The sequence below is a fragment of the Lepeophtheirus salmonis genome, chromosome 6, assembly GCF_016086655.4.
Source record: "Lepeophtheirus salmonis chromosome 6, UVic_Lsal_1.4, whole genome shotgun sequence".
NCBI lineage: Eukaryota > Metazoa > Arthropoda > Copepoda > Siphonostomatoida > Caligidae > Lepeophtheirus > Lepeophtheirus salmonis.
The window spans coordinates 24,487,864-24,506,538 of NC_052136.2; the positions used below are offsets into that span (position 1 = coordinate 24,487,864).

The 18,675-nt window shown below is 30.4% G+C and overlaps 3 protein-coding genes across 3 annotated transcripts; all 3 read left to right on the forward strand.

Annotated features, from left to right (window-relative positions):
- Positions 1 to 11,903: 11,903 nt before the first annotated feature.
- gem (transcription factor CP2 like gemini) lies at positions 11,904 to 15,846 on the forward strand. The gene is made up of 2 exons (XM_040716006.2): positions 11,904 to 12,045; positions 13,219 to 15,846. Exon 2 carries the CDS (start codon positions 13,348 to 13,350, stop codon positions 15,637 to 15,639), a length of 2,292 nt encoding a protein of 763 aa, XP_040571940.1. The 5' UTR covers positions 11,904 to 12,045; positions 13,219 to 13,347; the 3' UTR covers positions 15,640 to 15,846.
- Taz (tafazzin, phospholipid-lysophospholipid transacylase) lies at positions 15,781 to 16,890 on the forward strand. The gene is made up of 4 exons (XM_040714854.1): positions 15,781 to 15,787; positions 16,028 to 16,153; positions 16,227 to 16,375; positions 16,483 to 16,890. Exons 1-4 carry the CDS (start codon positions 15,781 to 15,783, stop codon positions 16,888 to 16,890), a joined length of 690 nt encoding a protein of 229 aa, XP_040570788.1.
- Positions 16,891 to 17,769: 879 nt separating this feature from the next.
- Positions 17,770 to 18,281, forward strand: LOC121121121 (acyl-CoA-binding domain-containing protein 7-like). Its single transcript, XM_040716007.2, has one exon. It carries the CDS (start codon positions 17,853 to 17,855, stop codon positions 18,126 to 18,128), a length of 276 nt encoding a protein of 91 aa, XP_040571941.1. The 5' UTR covers positions 17,770 to 17,852; the 3' UTR covers positions 18,129 to 18,281.
- Positions 18,282 to 18,675: the final 394 nt, after the last annotated feature.

Here is an 18,675-nt window from a genome sequence, read left to right on the forward strand (position 1 = left end):
TCTCAAGGATGAAATTGTATTATTGGAAATAATTCATATTGATGTTGGTATGATCAGGTTCTTAAACGGATTATCTGAAATGAAGTTGCTATTTTTATGATATTGCTTAATTCGTTGACACCATCATTCTGTTGATTAGTTATATTAATATTATGGTAATCATAAGTTCCCCAATCTAATCTTCATCTATTAGTATTGTATTAATAAGAATATAATGGTTTCTATTAAACTAGCAATGTGTTATTCCTCCACGTCTTTCCTCTCCTCAATTCTCTCGGTTATCCTGGATTCCTTTGTATAAATAGTTTGTGTCTCCTCAACCTCGTCAAGACACAACAGTCCTAAGGGAAGGTGATAATCTTAAATAATCCAGACTGAGTATGTTAAATTAACAGAGACTAAGGCACATATTAAGGGATTCATTCATGGATATGAGTTCCCGATGTGAAGTGGAGTAGGATTCGAGTACTTCTGAACATGAAATTTTTTAATAGTGTGGTTATAGGGCGATAAATACTTCTCTAAGATGGTATAATTCCGACGGCATCAGTGTAGATATTGCTCAAAAATAACTCGATACTTATTCTGTGAATCCAATTTGGTTGTTAATCAAGTTGTATGAAAACTTAGATCCCGGATCCTGTCGATGTGTCTACAAAATAAATGACTAAATGAGAGATACATTTAATACAACGGAGAGTATTGCCTATAATCCCGCCGTATGAAAATAAAAGGGTCCTCCTCTACCCATGAAAGAAATTGTGTTTCATACTTGGGATTATCAGAAATACTAAGCTATAACGGGTTAACGACTGATGTTTTACTTCCACCGCGCTTTTAATAGTAACGTCATAGTGTATAAGTAGTTGCGTTTTTTGTTTACATTTTCCATCGTATTCTTCTACAATTTGACCAGGTCTTTCATGTTGAATAAATAAATTCGTCGACCACTTTAAAAACTACTGAATTATTAACTATTTTTTAAAATTTCAGAGTGTTCAGTTTTAGACGTGCACATATGTATATACAATTTGTATATATTTAGGTTATGGAAAAGTAATTTCGTAATTCCTGCCCCTATTTTTAATTAAGTATATCTTGTTCATTATTAGTTACATCGGATCCAGTGATGAATATTCTATGTCCCGGCGGTAGGTTTAAAAAAAAAAGAAACCGAAAATCAACGTCGTAACAATTTGAAGAATATTTCAGAGTAGAGCAACTTAGCTGTCATGACGTTTTATTAGATTAGCTTTGAGCAGCTCTGAGAGAGATGGAAAGAAAGAAAGAAAACACAAATCATACTCCGTATTACGCAACCTCTGAAACTCGCCTTAGAACTTTTAATAATGCCAATAATTACATGTGTGTGACTCGTAAAAAGTAAAGGAATCAGTTCATGAACAGCAGCAAGTCTTTTGTAGTCCTTATTGTTTCCTCAAATCAGGAGGTGGGTAAGTATCTACTTCATTGTCGTCATATAGGATTGAAGATGTCAAATTTTACTCCGAAACAGCAAGTTTCTTATAGTGGTGGAGGATATCCCCCTCCTTAGGGAAGAACTTTAATGAGAGGAAGATAATAAACACTAATTTGATCCCTCATTAATTTGGATGGGCCCTTCTGACCTTAATTTTCATCAAGAAAGGATATAATAATCTATTTCAGGATAATTAGTTAACGAGTTTTCCTAAATTACATACTACAATATCAACATATAGGATTATATACACGATATCTTTATAAATGGTAAAACACGTTCCTGTTTTCGAGGAAGAGTTATCTGGATAAGAGTAAAAAGATTTATCATATTCTATTCATATATAGCCTTATAAAGTTATAGGGATTTCCCGTTGGTCCGACGGGATGGTTTCTCTCGCCACAAATGAAATAAGCCTGTCAATTACTCTTCCTAAGTCATTTTCCTTATCCCATTCATTCCAATCCTTACTTTCATCCTTTGGCCAAAACTCTAAAAACTTTTAAAACGCAACGTTCATATGGGTAACTCCTTTTGTCGGTTCCTTTACTGTTAATCCCATCATTGACTCGGCATAAGCCTCATATCAATATATTCTATGAGTCGGAACGTCTTGATTGATAATCTCTTAATAATATAAATTTGACATTTCAATTTTTTCAAATAGTATAGAATTAAAGCTTAAGGAAAAACGAAAAATCCATTGCTGAAGGTGATCAGATTATGGAATTTGTGAGCTCTTTAATTTAAAGTATTGTATTAAGATGATTATTATATTACAGATTTAGTGTTTCTGAAATCTTCATCTAAAATAATGGACACTGTGACTGGTCAATTTAATTGCTTGCTCGAACTTCATATAGTTATTAAGAAAGTTACAATGACTTTGCTTCATCAATATTTCAAGAAAGTTAGATGCCAATTCAGAATCCAACTACTGAGCAATATTGATACCTATTATAAACGATCGGAACAACGGGAATTTCAACGTCCAATTAAACGTAGTGTATTGCCATTTTAAAAACGTTAATATTATATTAATTCAACTATAAACCTACTATTTAGATGGTCTGTTCTAAATAGTCTCTAATTATTTGATTTTAAACCGCAAAACCTAATCAAATAAGAAAATTTGTGTTGAATATGTATAGTGATAGTTATTTTTTATACTTTTATAATACAATTTTTATAAACTATTATATATTGTTAAAATTTCTTGTTGGTTGTGTTTGATAGTTATTGTATAATAAAGGTTTTTTTTAAATAATATATAAAACAATACATAAATTACTACTTTCAAAGCTCTCCAGTTTTGCTAGGAAATCTATGAAAGAAGCTTTTTATGCTCATTAACATCTTTTCAAGCAACTTTCCCAATTTTACAAGATAGAACTATTTATGTAGATGACATCTATCTTTCTGATGAAAATACTGTTATAAATTTTGTATAAAATAAATTTAGAAAATTTATACGGATAATTATAGTCAGTTATATTCACATTGTTCATAAATATTTACATAAATTTTTTAAATCCTAAATATCCCAATGTAAGGTTTTTTAGCTCACTCCTTGTTTAAAAATTCAAATACAACTATTTATTTATGTCATCATTCAATGTATTTATGAAGGACTACTAAAGAGTTAACATATTTTTTATTCGTTATTTTTAATAGAAAAAGGCGACCTTCTGAGAATGCGTTAACTTATAAAATTTCCACTCATCCATATATCTAGTAATTCATGTATTAGGATAATGCTCTGAGCAAAGGTATGGGGAGAGTTGATCCCCTGCACAAGAAACTGCTGTTTACAGTTTATCTATCGAATCTTAAGTCATCGACACGTTTTTGTTACATAATTTCCGTTGATACCATTAATAATCTAGTTCATCTTGATTGCAAAATTGTTATTGCCAAGAATCGGATTCAATATTATGAAGAGCACCATAAATAATTTCCATTGTCATCGTTGAGACAAACAAAATTATAAAAACGTTATTAAAATTTTTATTCATGTCACATATTTACTCGAGTTTCATATAAACATAAATGAAATTATTTACTGTACTAGTTAAAAATAGATCTGATGTTAATTTGATAGTTTGTTATCTTCCTTTCAGCATGTTACATAAAAAAAAAGTTATCATATAATGCTACTAATACATAAATCTTCAAAAAAAAAAAAAAATCAATTATGTTTATTCAAAGGCACTTTTCATTGTACTTACAAGTCCAATATTAGTTATTTTTCCATTGAACGTTTAAAATAAAATAAATGTAAGATTAATTAGCTATATTGTATTTCAAAATTATTTAATAGGTTTTAAAGGGTAAATTAATTGATAAATATTATTTGATCGCTGATAATTTATGTAAAAATATATGGAATTACGACAAGGATTCTAGATTTTTGGCATGTCATCTTTGTAATTATAGCACTTTTGTCCAGAAGATGTTCAAAGTCATTAAGCACTCCATATCGTTAATCATCCAAATTTTGTTAATTTTATGGAAAGTTACACTGGAAAAGTAATTCCCTCTCGCTTCTCAATCACAAAATCAATGGAGTCTCAAAGTAAATTAGTTTGACCAAGATTTAAAAAAAAACTTGAGGGGAACGAACTTGCATTGGACGAAACTACTGACACTCAACAGCGGTCCATGAGTGCAGTGTTGGTTGGTTCTTTATATGGTTAATTTTTGGGTCGTCTTTATTTCATTAATTTGGAAGGTATCCAATGATTACAGGTGTTGCTGTAAAAAGTATTAACCGCGTTCTTGTCTCTTATTTCAGAGGCGAAAGACTGAGATTTTAATTACCAACGGAGCTTCATATTGTATTAAATCAACCAAAAACCTTATACAACATTTTCCAATTATATTGCATATAACTTCTCTTGTTCATAGGCTGAACAGAATAGTAACGCTCTGACCTGATTTCTCTTAAAATACAAACACTATCATCTCTGAAGTGAATATATATTTTTTTAATTCAGGTGATCTAAAACAATTGACTACTACGCCAAGAACTTCCATTCAGTCAAAGATTATATGAATGTTATGTATCGAAACAATGATGCAATCTATAAAACAAAAGATGTTTTAAAGAAGGATTCACTTTTGTATGAAATAGTATTTATTTAACCCAATTTAAATCCAACCTAGGTAACCAAAAAGCTTTGAAAGAGAAATTATTGCTAATCCCAAGTATAACTATCGTAAAATCTAGGCCAAGATATTACGCTTGAACCTTTCAAAATTAATGGCTGTAGATGATAAGTATACATCAAATCTAGAAAATTGGAACCATAAATCACGATATAGAGTTTTTAACATACAAAAACACTTCTATCGTTAAATTTCATTCCAAGAGGATTTCCAACGTACCAAAAAATTTCCGTCTGACGAAGGTTCACGTCAAGAATATGATAATCAAATTGAACATTGGTATTTACTATGAGGATAGTTGAATTATTTCATAATTTCTAAATATAATAATATTAATAAATAATTAAAAAATGTTACTTTTATTTTAAATAATACATATCTATTACATTTTAATCAATTATTTTGCAACGATTCCATTATGAAATTTAACTACTTAAAAATATAAGCAATTAATTAGATAAAAACTAAGTAAATAATAATATTAATACTTGTATGATTCATGATAACTTTTACTTATCTTCATAAATCAATGTTCCAATTTACTATCATAATATACTTGAAATGACCATCCGTGAAATAGGACCTTTTCGGTATATCTATGTCTGACATCACACTGAAAACTCTCATAATCACAGTTATCAATCCTATCGTGATTGATGGATTCAGGTGCCAATTCTCTCAACTCGATGTATCCTTTGTTTTCTCTATCACCTCCAGACATTTAGTTTTGAAAGGTTCAAGTGTAATATCTTGGCATAGATTTTCAGAGATACTTTTTACGACAACACTTTTAATAGTTTTATTGTCGGCTTTGATAACATTGACCAAATTAATGAGATAAGGACGACCCAAAAAATAACCATCTAAAGGACCAACCAACACAACACAAGAAACGTAATTTATAATTGTACTTACAAAACCAAATCTCAAGTCGATACTTTATCTCAAACTTAATGACAAAGCAACTTTACACATTTCTATAACTTATAAATAATCAATACGTAGTTCGTAGTTACAGGTTAATTATTTATATATGATTACTGATCATGTATATTAATGATATGTTTTCTCCTCAAGAATGAAAAAATAATTGTAGTGTACTGCGAACACTACCAACAGACGGAAGTAACGGACCGGAGCAAAGCCAATTAAAGGCCTTTAGATTGAGGGTGCAATCATACACTGATTATATATATTCTGTAATGGATTAATACTATAAGGATGTACATAGACATAACTACTAAAATGTATTAACACGTGAACTCTACTTAATAAAAAAATACACTACTATCTATTTAAAACAAATCCCTACGTCATGAGATAAAAGTAAATAAAAGACAATACATAACAATAATGATGACAGCTTCTAGTATAAGAATTACCTACTGCAAAAACCCGCTCCCGCTTTTGAGGACATAATATTCATATATTATCGAATCATACCTAAAGTTGATAATATTGTAGAGAAAAACGCTTGTAAGGAGAAGGGGGAAAAATACATATGGTATCATTGTTTAAAATACTGATGTGATTATCATCTGCCTGCTGTATTATGATTTTTGAGGGTATATCGAAAGTATTTATTAGCAAAATGGTTAATGAAGATATACTAAGTATAATTGACTTAGACGTTTTTTATCCGTTACAGTAGATTTGAAAACATCACACTCCATGAAATTGTAATTCATTATGAATCTTATTCTCAGAATAATAGCTAATGAAATAACAAAGTAGAGTATTTCGAAATATATTTGAAGTTCCAGGTTTAAAAAAGAAGGCTTTAATTAAATATAATCTACATAATAAAAAATATACCCTCATACATTTATGTTAAATATACAAAATTAAACAATTGGAATCATATAACTAATAACAATAAATTATAAATACAGAATATTGAAATAATATATTGATCCAAATAATATTTTGTTGTTCTAACATCGGAATCCAGTTAAATATGTCATAACTTTAGGTTGCAAAACACAAGCGAGACGGGGAGTTTAATAAAAAGATCATCGCTCTTTTTACCTAATGTAGAAGTTGCTATATATAATTGTTAAGGGTGATAATTTTGGTAAGAATAGAAAAGCGTGCGAGCAGAAGAGAAGAAATACTTATGGCTATAGTTGATAATATTGTAGAGAAAAACGCGTGCGAGGAGACAGGGGGGAGAAAGACACATGGTATCATTGTTTAAAATACTGATATGATTATCGCTGATAATCACATCAGTATTTATCAGTTGCCTGCTTTATTATGATTTTTGAGGGTGTAACGAAAGTATTTATTTGCAAAATGTTTAATAAAGATATACTACGTATAATTGACTTAGACGATTTTTATCCGTTACAGTAGATTTGGAAACGTCATACTCCATGAAATAGTGATTTATTGTGAACCATATTCTCAGAAAAATAACTAATAAAACGCCAAAATATCAGTAAAATATATTTGAAGTTCCAAATTAAAAATGGAACTTAAATTAAATATAATCTACATACTAAAAAGTAATAAACCATCATACATTTTTTTTAAATATAAAAATTAAAAATTAGATTCATATAACTAATAATAACAATAAATTATAAATACACAGTATTGAAATAATAGATTGATCCAAATAATATCTTCTTGTTCTAACATCGGAATTCAGTTCAATATGTCATAACTTGAGGTTGCAAAATACAAGCCAGACGTGGAGTTTAATCAAAAGATCATCACCTTTTTCCTTATTTGCAAGATATACAATTGTACACAGGTTTGATATTTCTACCGATGGATTTTAATAATTATTAATAGTCAATAAATCATAAAATAATGTTAGATTTCAATCCATATTCTTCAATCTTAAAGAACAGCTTTTTAGCTTTCATTTATTTCCAAGAAATGGTGTTCAGAAAACTCAAAAGGCAAATTTAACTGTTTAAATGGTCACAACAACATTGGGTGTTGCATTATAATTAACAATTGTGTATATCTAACATGACATCGTAAAGATTTAGAGCATAAGCTAATTATGTAGTAATATCCGGCGATATTACTAAATTAAAGCATCAAAAAGATTTTTTTCTCTATTTATGCTTATATAACAACATATATACAATTGGTAATTATAACTACAATAATTAGTTGTTTGACCATTTAAATTTTTGCCTTTTTATTTCTGAACACCATTTTTATTAATATATTTAGCCTTGTGATAAAAAATGATTTTATTGACTATGTATTATTAAAACCTAATGATCATACCCAGTCTTTAGAAGAAACTAGTCTCAGACAAACTAGTTATAACCAGCAACTTCCCCCCGTTGTTGTGACCATTTAAGCAGTTGTTTTACTATTTAATGAGTTTAAATCATAATTCTTGATATGTTATTGCAAAAATAGAATCATATTTTAGGGTTAGATTTAATTGAATACTTACTGTTAAAACAAAAAGAGTTTCATTTCGAAATTAGTAAATATTTTATATTTTACTGATAATTTCGTCATTTATTATTGGGCGACTCAAAATATTTTTATATGTATTTCTATAAATTTTAATTTCCATTAATTTAATGATGGCTCCTAAGGGATGTTTACCCGTGTGTTTCTCCATAAATTTTTTGAACATAGATGATTAGCAATTGATATTTAATGCAATAAGCATCTTTGTGAGATCAGAGCTTCAAAGTCTGATTTTGATGTATTCATCATTAAGTCGTTTTTAGAAGAATATCCATTCTCTTGAATGAGATGAGAATAATGAATTGTAATTCTAGATGGAGACCAAAGGCACATTTATTTCGACAAATCCGACAAACCATCTGTTTCTCATCTGGTAAGTAAAAATTCCTGGGCCTCCATTTTCAGAAATCAGATTAGAAGGCGACGTTATTTTAGGCATTTTATTCAGTTTTATCGACTATCACCATCTAATATTATATTAATATTGAATAATAAAGGCAGGCAATGATAAGTTCTTGATTGATAGAAGAAGATGTAAATTATTTAATCAATGATGCCATAAGTATTTTTTCTCTTCTGCTTGCACGCTTTTCTATTCTTACCAAAATTATCACCCTTACATAAGATGAAGCATCTAAGATGCTTCATTTTATAGGCTAGCCCGCCATATTTGTTTACATTTATTTTACTAATTATTTTACAACGCAACCTTTCATTAAATCAAAAGGTTATATCTCAAATTATGAACTAATATGTAAATATATTATTGTATTTAACATAAATATCTAATATACAGTGGGTAATAAAAATTTTAAATTATAATTAAAAGTATATGACATAAGAACACACTTCCTTGAGTATAATATCACATTTTCAATTGAAGGTTTTTTTTTATAAATGACGTCTATTCAATATTCCATATTTTGTTTTATCAGTCATTGTCAACACAATTTTGCAAGTCCAATGATGTCTATGTCAGTCGATCTATTTTTTTTTAAATTGTGCTATTTGATGAACAAAGTCCTAAAGTTTACCGAATCATACACATATTTTATCGGAGATTTCCGAAAATTTACGAAAATTATCTTTTTTTAATGATTAATTTTCAAAAGTCGAATTTAAATGTATTAAAGGTGTATACACTTGACAGAGTTGTAGCTTACAAAAGAAGGTATACGTAGCCATAGTTAAATTAGTTATTTATGTCTATTATCCAACTAAATTTGCGATTTAGAAAACATAGTTTTGCAAGTTCAATAATGTCTATGTTAGTCCATCGATTTCTTTTTAAATTTTGTTACACTATAGACAAAATCCTAAAGTTTTCCTATCGGAAACTTCGGCAAGTTTACCAAAAATAACTTTTTTTAAGCTTAGTTATACTGCATAATTTTATACCCTTAACAGACGGCATTGGTACAATTGTACTCACATTTATTTTGATTGAAATAGTTTTTCTATTTTTTTCAATGATACTTTAACCAACCTTGGATCTCTTTCCGAAGAAATAGGAAAACTGAGACTAGGAGACGAATAGAGGGATTCTTTTGATAAATGAGATTATCATGTGCCTATTATCATTTATAAAAAACCAGAGCAAGTATAGACACTCTTAACAAAATACTGACCGAGTACGTTATCAAAAAATGAACAATGCGCTAGAGTTTGGCATTTTTCTATAATATGATTGACGTCACTACCTTAGCGTCTTTTGTCATCTTCAGGGAAAACAACCAAGGGCTAAGGAAAAAAGTACAAAGGAGAAAGTTTCTAAAAGATCTTGGAAAACAGTTATGCATGCTTGTGATGAAATCTGGTTCTAGTAACCGGATGGTTATGAGAAACTATTATGTTCAAGCTACAGTAGAAATTGTCTTAGGGAGCACGCTATTATACCGTGATCAAAAAAATTTCGTCATAAGACCGGGGAAAACTGCGTTACTTCTGTTTAGATTGTCTGTGACGATCATTCAGAAACAAAAGCTATGTGATGAATTGTAAGACTGTCTAATTTTACCTCGAATATTTTATAATATATGTTTCTTTCGTCATTTATTTTTCATTTCATTCATCACTTTAAAAGATATTAAAAAATATTAGTAGATTCAGACTATTTCGCATTTAATGATTTTGAATGCAAAGATAATTGTTCATAAATAAATTTTAGGTGACCATTTCCGTCAATGATTTTATTCAACAATTCCGACGAAGGTTAAAAGACGAATGATAAAAAGTCGATTTTAAATGTATTGAAGCCATTAATACAAAATAGAAATTACACAGAATTGTAAATTGGTTCATAAAGAATAGTTAAATGAAAAAAAGAAAGAAAAAAAAAAGTCGCAGAGTTATTAGCGATAGAAAAAGTATATGTTAATTTTTTTAAGAAAAAACAAGAAAAACCTCCATAAGTAGGTATGATAATTTTATTGTGACGCCCTCTACCTAATGTATTAGTACAATTAGTTTTATAAATTTGAATTTCCTCCTCAATTGATTCCTCTGTGACGTCTTCAAAATGGCCAGTACAAATGTAAGCAAAAGCAAAGAAATCTCTTATGGACACACCTTATTATAGTCACCTTGTGTACTTTTAGGCATAATTATTCATACGCATATTATTTATTAATCATTATTTAATTATATTATATAAGGCTTGAGTTTATTGAACTCTGGAGGTGTTACAAACCATTTAGTTCCAGCAAATAGCAATCATTCAAATAAAAATTGAACACCATTTTCCCATCTCCCAAAAACGATCATTTCATTGTCTTGATCTTGTTACTCACTTCATTATAGATATTCATATCCTTGAGGCATTTTTTAAGAATTTTTTTACAGTTCAACTTGTTTTCAAACATATATGATTGAACTTTCCACTTTCCTGAGAAAACAACCAACAACAACGATTAAGAATATATTTGGTTTGGAATAAGTGGTAATATGGAATTATGCTTTCTAAAGTAACGCAACTTTGATTACAATTACTTTAGTTTATAGTTTATTAATTTATTCTAGTCAAAATATTGCTGAACTATTTAATATTTAATTTTGTAGGTGTATATAATAGTTGAATGTTTTTATTAAGTATTGAATTCGAATCTTAAGCAATACTTTTAGTATCAATGCTAATAATTAATGTGAGAGTAGATAGTCAATTATAGAATGTGTGATATGGTGTAAAGTAGTTGTGACAATATAATTATTACTATTTCAATGGTTTTGAGTCTGCCTATAGAGCATTTTCCCTGACGTCATATGAGGGTATCATAATTGAGGGAAACCCCTTCTTGGGGCCATAAAGTTGATATTATTACTTCATAAAATTGAAAAATTTCCAGTAAATCTTGATGAAACTTCATCTAATGGCTTTATGTATAAAAAAAGACTTCAAATCTGAAAAATGTTAACAAGGCTAACGGCACGAGATAATATTTATGATTATTACAAATAGCTAATCTAAAACACATTATGGTCTATAGACAATGGTTTTTAATAATTAATATTCAATGTAGTAGGTTGCGTAAGTTTTCTTTAGGTGTTGCAATTACGTAGTGTTGCTAGAAGTGTTGGGAAGTGAAAGAAGCAGTAGTGGCATTTAGCAGCTAAGGATTGGAGATGAGTAGTAGTTCGAAGTACAGCTTTAATCTAATAGTAGTAAATAAAGGGGAATGTGAGCTAGATGCGCAGCTAGAAGGTAGTAGCTTACAGCTAGTAGTAGTACGGAAGAAGAGAAGAAAGAAAGAGAGGAAGAAAAAGAAGAAGAGGACAAAAAAAAATTAATGTATTTTTATTTCTTGTATGAGTATCAATGCCTTCTGTCTCAGATATTCCGGAGGAGCTTTACGACACTCAATCCATTTTCTCCCAAAAGGATGATCCTTCTTGGTGCCTCAAGAGTCGTTTAATCATCTCAGCAGTTGGAATCGCCTCAAAGCTCTGGATGACATGTAATTTGCTTTGTTTTTTTTTTATCAATCCATGTACAACATTAACATAATATAAATATTAACTCTTTGAATTTTTTATTCCTTTTTTTTACCCTTGCTTTTTAATTTTTTTAATATTTCTGGGATTCTATTTCTTCCCCTGCTAAAGAATATCCTTTTCGCACTTTCGCGATTGTTTTTTTGATTATGTGGTATGATGATTCATGTCCCTACATGAGGTGGAATGGTGGCTTTAAAAAAAACCACTCTGCTGCTGTACAATGAATCTGAAATACACACCTTTTTATTTTCAGCCTACCAAGACCATTAGTTTAGTCTTTGTAATAACTAGTAACTAATAAAGTAACCATGCACATTCCCCTCATTCTTTAAAGATACGACCATTTGATCATAGTTGTCCCTCTTTGTGTATTAAATAATATCATAGATCACCTCCCAAAAAATGACTTGATTCTATTAAAAAATTAGACTCACTTTTTTTTTTTTTTCAAGAATCGACGTATATAACCTAATATATGTACACGCTGATAAAAGTTGAAACCTGTCGTGTTTGGTTTATAAGCGAAAAAAACTCAATGCTGATTGCTGCAATTCGAATAATAGCAATTTATTGATTTTTTTACTTGAGACACTTATATTTCATAAGAGCATTGCATTTAGAAAACTTCACTTCAATATCGATTATTTCAAATATTTACCAATTACATTATGTACCTCCAAAGTATTAAACCTAATTAGATTGTACTTAATCAAACTTGGCCTAATGTTATATTTGGAATTCTACTATTCTCTTTGTGTAAATACATTTGAATAGTGGTTTCATTTCCTCTTGTCATAATTCATTATCAGACAAAGGTATTTTCTTTCTGTGCTTACATTTAAATAAAAATCGACATTGATCTATATGAAATTGACTTTATTGCATGTGCAATTACTGGTATTGGTGGGTTTTAGCTCTTTACAAATGGTAGAATGTGTATTCACTCATAAATTCTTAAATGACGTTAAAGGGAATGTTCTAAGTTTGATGAGTATATATTTTCATCTTTTTTCGTTCAGTACTCCCACCTTCTTTATTAGAATAAGTTTTTCATGTCTCAAAATATTATAAATGAAACATAAATAATATATATATATATATATATAAACATACAAAATTTGTTTTTCTTTTAGAGTTGTGCTATATATGTGTGTTGTAATACGCTTCAAGATTTCAAGAAAGTGGAAACCCGTTTTTTGTTGTTTTTCTGACCAAAGTGTATTATTTTCTTTCCTTTGTAATCAAAAATAATCTTAGATAAAATGTCTAAGGGACAAAAAGCTCAAAAAACCCATTTGACACAAATCAAAGATTCTCCTGATGAGAGGAACGAATCTCCAATTTCTGTTGTGGACAATGAAAAGAGTAATACTCTCATCTCAGCCACAGATTCAGATTTATTTTCTTTTATGAGTGCGATGCATTTAAATGGGAGTAACAATAGTGCACTCACATCCTCTCCCTCTACTCACAGTAGTCGAAAGCGCAAATTTCTCGAACAGAGTTCAGGAAAGAGCAGCTGGCTTAGAGGCAACTATTCCTCTCAAGAATTCCATCCATACAATCTTCTGTATTCTTCATTTGTTCCTAACCATGATGAAGGAGGTGGTGGAGCTATCCGACTCTCCAGAAAAAGTACTCCCAATCATAATTCATCTTCAAGTAATACGAATAATCAGGCGATTCTATCGGCAATTGTCGATGAAAATCTTGCTGCTAATTTTGATGATTCTCTGTCTGGTTTAGGAGTTGATATTAATGCAGTTACTTCTGGAAGTTATGGTGTGAGCGAAGCGCTTTTGGCGCTTCCTAACTTGAGTATATCCTCAAGCCAGGTAGCAACTGAAGAAGAGGATATTTTCAAAGATAATTATAACGATAGCAGCTCTAAAAACAACCCTGATGAAGAAAACAATGAACTCTTAACTTTTGGAACCTTTGGTGGATCTCATCCCAATCTCTCAATGTCTGCTTCTTCTTCAGTTAAATTACATTCTGATAATTGCCAAGTATCTCGCCGATCGTCTAATCCTATTCCTTCTGTTAATGATCCAGAAGTCTCGAAAAATAATTCCTCTTCAAAAGACGTAGAGAAGTTAAACTATGCACAAGTCCATGAAAATGACGTCAATAAATTCGAATATATGCTCATGGCTGCCTCTTCTATTGCTACAAAACTTAGTGAGCCTTCTATAACTTACTTAAATCAAGGAAATTCCTACGAACTCCGTCTTCGTAAATTAGGGGACTTATCTCAGTATAGAAAGAGAATTTTGCTAACGAAGATAAGAATTTGTTTTCATGAACGCCGTTTGCAGTATTCTGAAGCGGAACAAATTGCAGAATGGAGTAGCACACATCCTGGAGAAAGAATTTTAGATCTAGATATCGCAAATTCCTATGGAATATTTGAACATAGCCAAGACTCTAATCAGCTTAACGTATTAACATTTAAATGGGATCCTACCCGTGATACTGCTATTTCTATTAAAGTCAATTGTATAAGCACAGAATTCACACCTAAAAAGCATGGTGGAGAAAAAGGAGTTCCATTTCGTCTTCAAGTCGAGGCTTATGATTCAGAGGAAAATGGAGGAGCTCGACTTCATGCAGCAGGATGTATACTTCAAATATTCAAGCTAAAAGGAGCTGATAGAAAACATAAACAAGACAGAGAGAAAATTGGTAAAAAAACTTCGATCGAACAGGAACAGTATGCTAAACCTTGTAAAACAACAGTTTTAACAGATTTGGCCATCGATGATATATATGTATCTCAAAATTCAAATTCCTTTAGTCGTTCAGAGACACCTGCTGCGATGTCTGACAGTTGCAATAGTGAACCAAAACAGTCTTCTAAGAAGGATGTATCCTGCAAAGATGAATTTATCCTTAGCAACACCTATAACAATGATGTGTATGTTCATCACAATACTGATAGCCCTGATGTTATTCCATCCAAAAAAGTAGATGCTACTTTAATATCTGGATGTTCCATAACTGTAAATTCCACTATGGAAGAAACAACTTCTTGGATAGTGCGCAATCGTTTTAATGATCATTTGAGTACTTTTTGTAATTATGACGGAAGAGATCTGCTTCGCTTAAATCGAGATGAAGTTATATCACTCATGGGCCTTGCTGAAGGTTTACGCCTATACAATTCTGTTCATGCAGTAACTATTGCACCCAGATCTACATTTTATGTAGCACAAAAGGATTCAACTGAATTTCATGCTTTATTCCTAGAAGGGTATAGCGTCTCAGAATTTATAAGACGGTTTGCTTCTGCCTTGGGGGTCCATTCGGATATATTCTTCTCTGTTCATCTAGTTGGTCCTCTCGGAATCCTTGTCAAAGTAACAGATAATGTTGTGAGATACATGAGACCAGAGACGATATTTTACTTTTCCCTACGATCATCCTCCAATAAAACAGATACATGTGATATTATATTAGAAGAAGTTTCCGCCCTTTTGCAACTCCAGCACTCATCATTTAACAATGAAGATCAAACACCGGAGGTCATCGAACCTGCACCAAGTGTTTCATAGACTAAAAAGTTTTAAACATTCTACTTTATCAATGTCTTAATTAATATTTACAGTTATAAGACTAAATATTATATATATATATATATATGTATACCTAGTATATAAGAATAGTTATATATTTGTATGTTACAAAAAACAAAAATGGACGGTAGTTTTACCCTTCAAACGAAATAAAGTTTATTTTATTAGCTATGGCATAATATAAAAGCCACTGTGTCATTCATTTTTTATTAAATTTGATTTTTAAGCAATGTAGGTTGAACAAAAACACAAGAAATCATTCTTGTATCTTTTTTTAGTTTCTTATATTTGTACGTGAATATCAAAAAATGCTTAAGCAAAATTAGAGAGACTTAGAAATATTTAGTACATTTATCCTTTATTATAGGTTTCACAAGGACGAATATTCATCATCGGAAAATATTGACAAAAGCTTTAGAAGAAAGGCCCAATGGAACCCCTCTCATTACTGTCGCTAATCACCATAGTTGTATGGATGAACCTCTATTGTGGGGTAAAGAAAGAATAATGATAGGATGTGTTTTTACTTAATATATACTTTCATGGATTATATTCATTATCCTTAGGAATATTAGATATTAAACATGTTACAAATCAGAGTTTGATGCGTTGGGCTCTCGCGGCTCATGATATTTGTTTCACTAATAAATTACATTCCTCTTTCTTCGCTTATGGAAAATCAATCCCCGTGATAAGAGGAAATGGGGTTTATCAAGTAAGTTAAGGATATAAGCACACGCCCGGCCTTTTTTAGAAGTACATTAAATCTTCATAAATCATGACCGTGATTAGGAAATCAAATTATCTTTTGTTTCTTTGCAGAAAGGAATGGATTTTTGTGTTGATCAGCTCAAAAAGGGATCTTGGGTGCATTTATATCCTGAGGGTAAAGTTAATATGAATCCGACAACAGACCTACGATTGAAGTGGGGACTTGGAAGACTTATATCTGAAGTCGGATTCCTCGAGCCTATTATTATTCCTATCTATCACTTGGGGATGGATAAGGTTCTTCCTAGTTTTAAACCTTATATTCCTCGACCATGGCAGAGTGTGACGATTGTTGTTGGAACTCCAATTCAAACCAAAGAGTTACTTTATCGCATCCGATCATCAAATTTATCAGATGAAGAAGCGCGCAAAATTTTAACTGATCGTGTTCAGGAAGAAATGAGGAAACTAAGACTTCAAGCTCATATCTACCATGCTAAAAACACATACAAACACTGAATCGCCGTAAAAAGATTTATTATTTTTTTAGCTTCGATCAATAATCTTTTTTAGTATAATTGCTAATAAGTCATTATTTCTCCGATTGATTACGTGTAAGAGAAAAAAAAAGAAATGTTCATTGCATATAGTATAGATATATACAAATATATAGTCTGGAGTAGGGAATATATAAACGTGCATATACAATTCGTTTTCATTATACCCCAAAAAACGATGATTTGTTCATATTTTACAAGCTTTCAAGTAAGTTGGTGAATTATAACCCTAAATTTGAATAATTAGATCAATAATATGATTATTTCTAAACAATTTTTTTGGGTATGGATTAAGGATGACTTTCTGATCGATATATAGTGGAAGGGGATCCACGGGCATAATTTATGTTAATTGAATTGTAAGTTCATCAATATTTATCGTGAATAACATTATTTGAAGATTCATGTTATGCATAGATAAGATATATTATCAATGACTGTATGGGAAAATATGTATGTGTAAGATAGCAATTTTATCACAATTTAAAGAAATCTTTATACACGATTCCAAATTCTACAGGGTGGCAAAGTACTAATTCGATAATTTAAATTGCTTCATATTGAGCTCAACCAAAAGAGTATATTAACAAATAGAACCTTCTCTAAAAATGTTTATTTTAACATTATATTTTCATATCGTGTTTAAATCATTTTCTAAATGGCTTGAAAGATGACTAATTTTATCCCAATTTAAATAATCTTAATTTTTTAATTATAATTCTAAAAATAAATTGTAACATTACAAACAAGTCCGGTAAAATTTGAGTGCCGGATAATAGGAAAAATACCCTATTTGAAGTTCTTGATTCTGCGCCGGCGCTTTTTCTCCCTTCTTTTACAATATTCAATAAATCGTTAAGCATTTCCCTTGCAACTTCTCGTCCCTCAACACCTTATCAGAGTTTATATTAATATTCAGTCGCCATGTCTCTCGACGAAAGATTTCAAGCTGCTGCCGATGAAGTAAGCACCAAAATGAACAATTCCCTCACTACGGATGAGATGAAGGAAACCTACGCCCTATTTAAACAGGCCTCTGTGGGAGACATCAATGTTGCCCGTCCCGGAATGATGGATTTGAAGGGAAAAGCCAAATGGGATTCATGGTCCACCAAGAAGGGTATGAGTACGGATGAAGCCAAAGAAAAGTATATCGCTTTATCTAAGGAACTTATTGCTAAACATGGTCTCAAGAGCTAATTTAACATTCTCAAAAAAGAAGCTTTAATTCCATCCGAAAACATATGAATAAGTTTTGACTCCCATTTTTGTTATCGGTTTTTCAACCATGAATTAAGTTATGCTATTTTTGTTCATTTTTCTTTGTTTTTAATAAAAGTACCTAAATGAAAACCCTTCAGTCCTTTTTCTTTAGTTTATTTCAAATAGCTATTTATTTCTGGCTATACTTATAGACAGTTTATTATTAATGTAGAATAATGAAACGTCTAGTCAAATAAACTAGATGTGGTGAGGATTGCATAAATAGTATATGCACTTCTAACATTCAATTACCCAATAGTCACTTTGTAATATCTGACTCATTAATAGATGTGCCTTAAAAAAAAGTCATTGTATATATATATATATATTTATTTAATTAAGATACAATTTCAATCAATATTGCCTTAAATTTTTGGATTATGCAAAGAATACTTAGTCCTTGTATTAAGACAGGCTATTTTTATGTTTCATTCTGAGATATAAACATTTCAGATTTGTTCTAGCTAAAGAAACAACAACAGAT

Bases quoted from the DNA above. Each gene is read 5' to 3' on its own strand.
- gem (XM_040716006.2), top strand. From the start codon at position 13,348: ATGTCTAAGGGACAAAAAGCTCAAAAAACCCATTTGACACAAATCAAA.
- LOC121121121 (XM_040716007.2), top strand. From the start codon at position 17,853: ATGTCTCTCGACGAAAGATTTCAAGCTGCTGCCGATGAAGTAAGCACC.
- Taz (XM_040714854.1), top strand. The intron at 16,154-16,226 runs GTAAAGAAAGAA...CATTATCCTTAG, and splicing joins GGATGAACCTCTATTGTGGG to GAATATTAGATATTAAACAT. The intron at 16,376-16,482 runs GTAAGTTAAGGA...GTTTCTTTGCAG, and splicing joins GAGGAAATGGGGTTTATCAA to AAAGGAATGGATTTTTGTGT.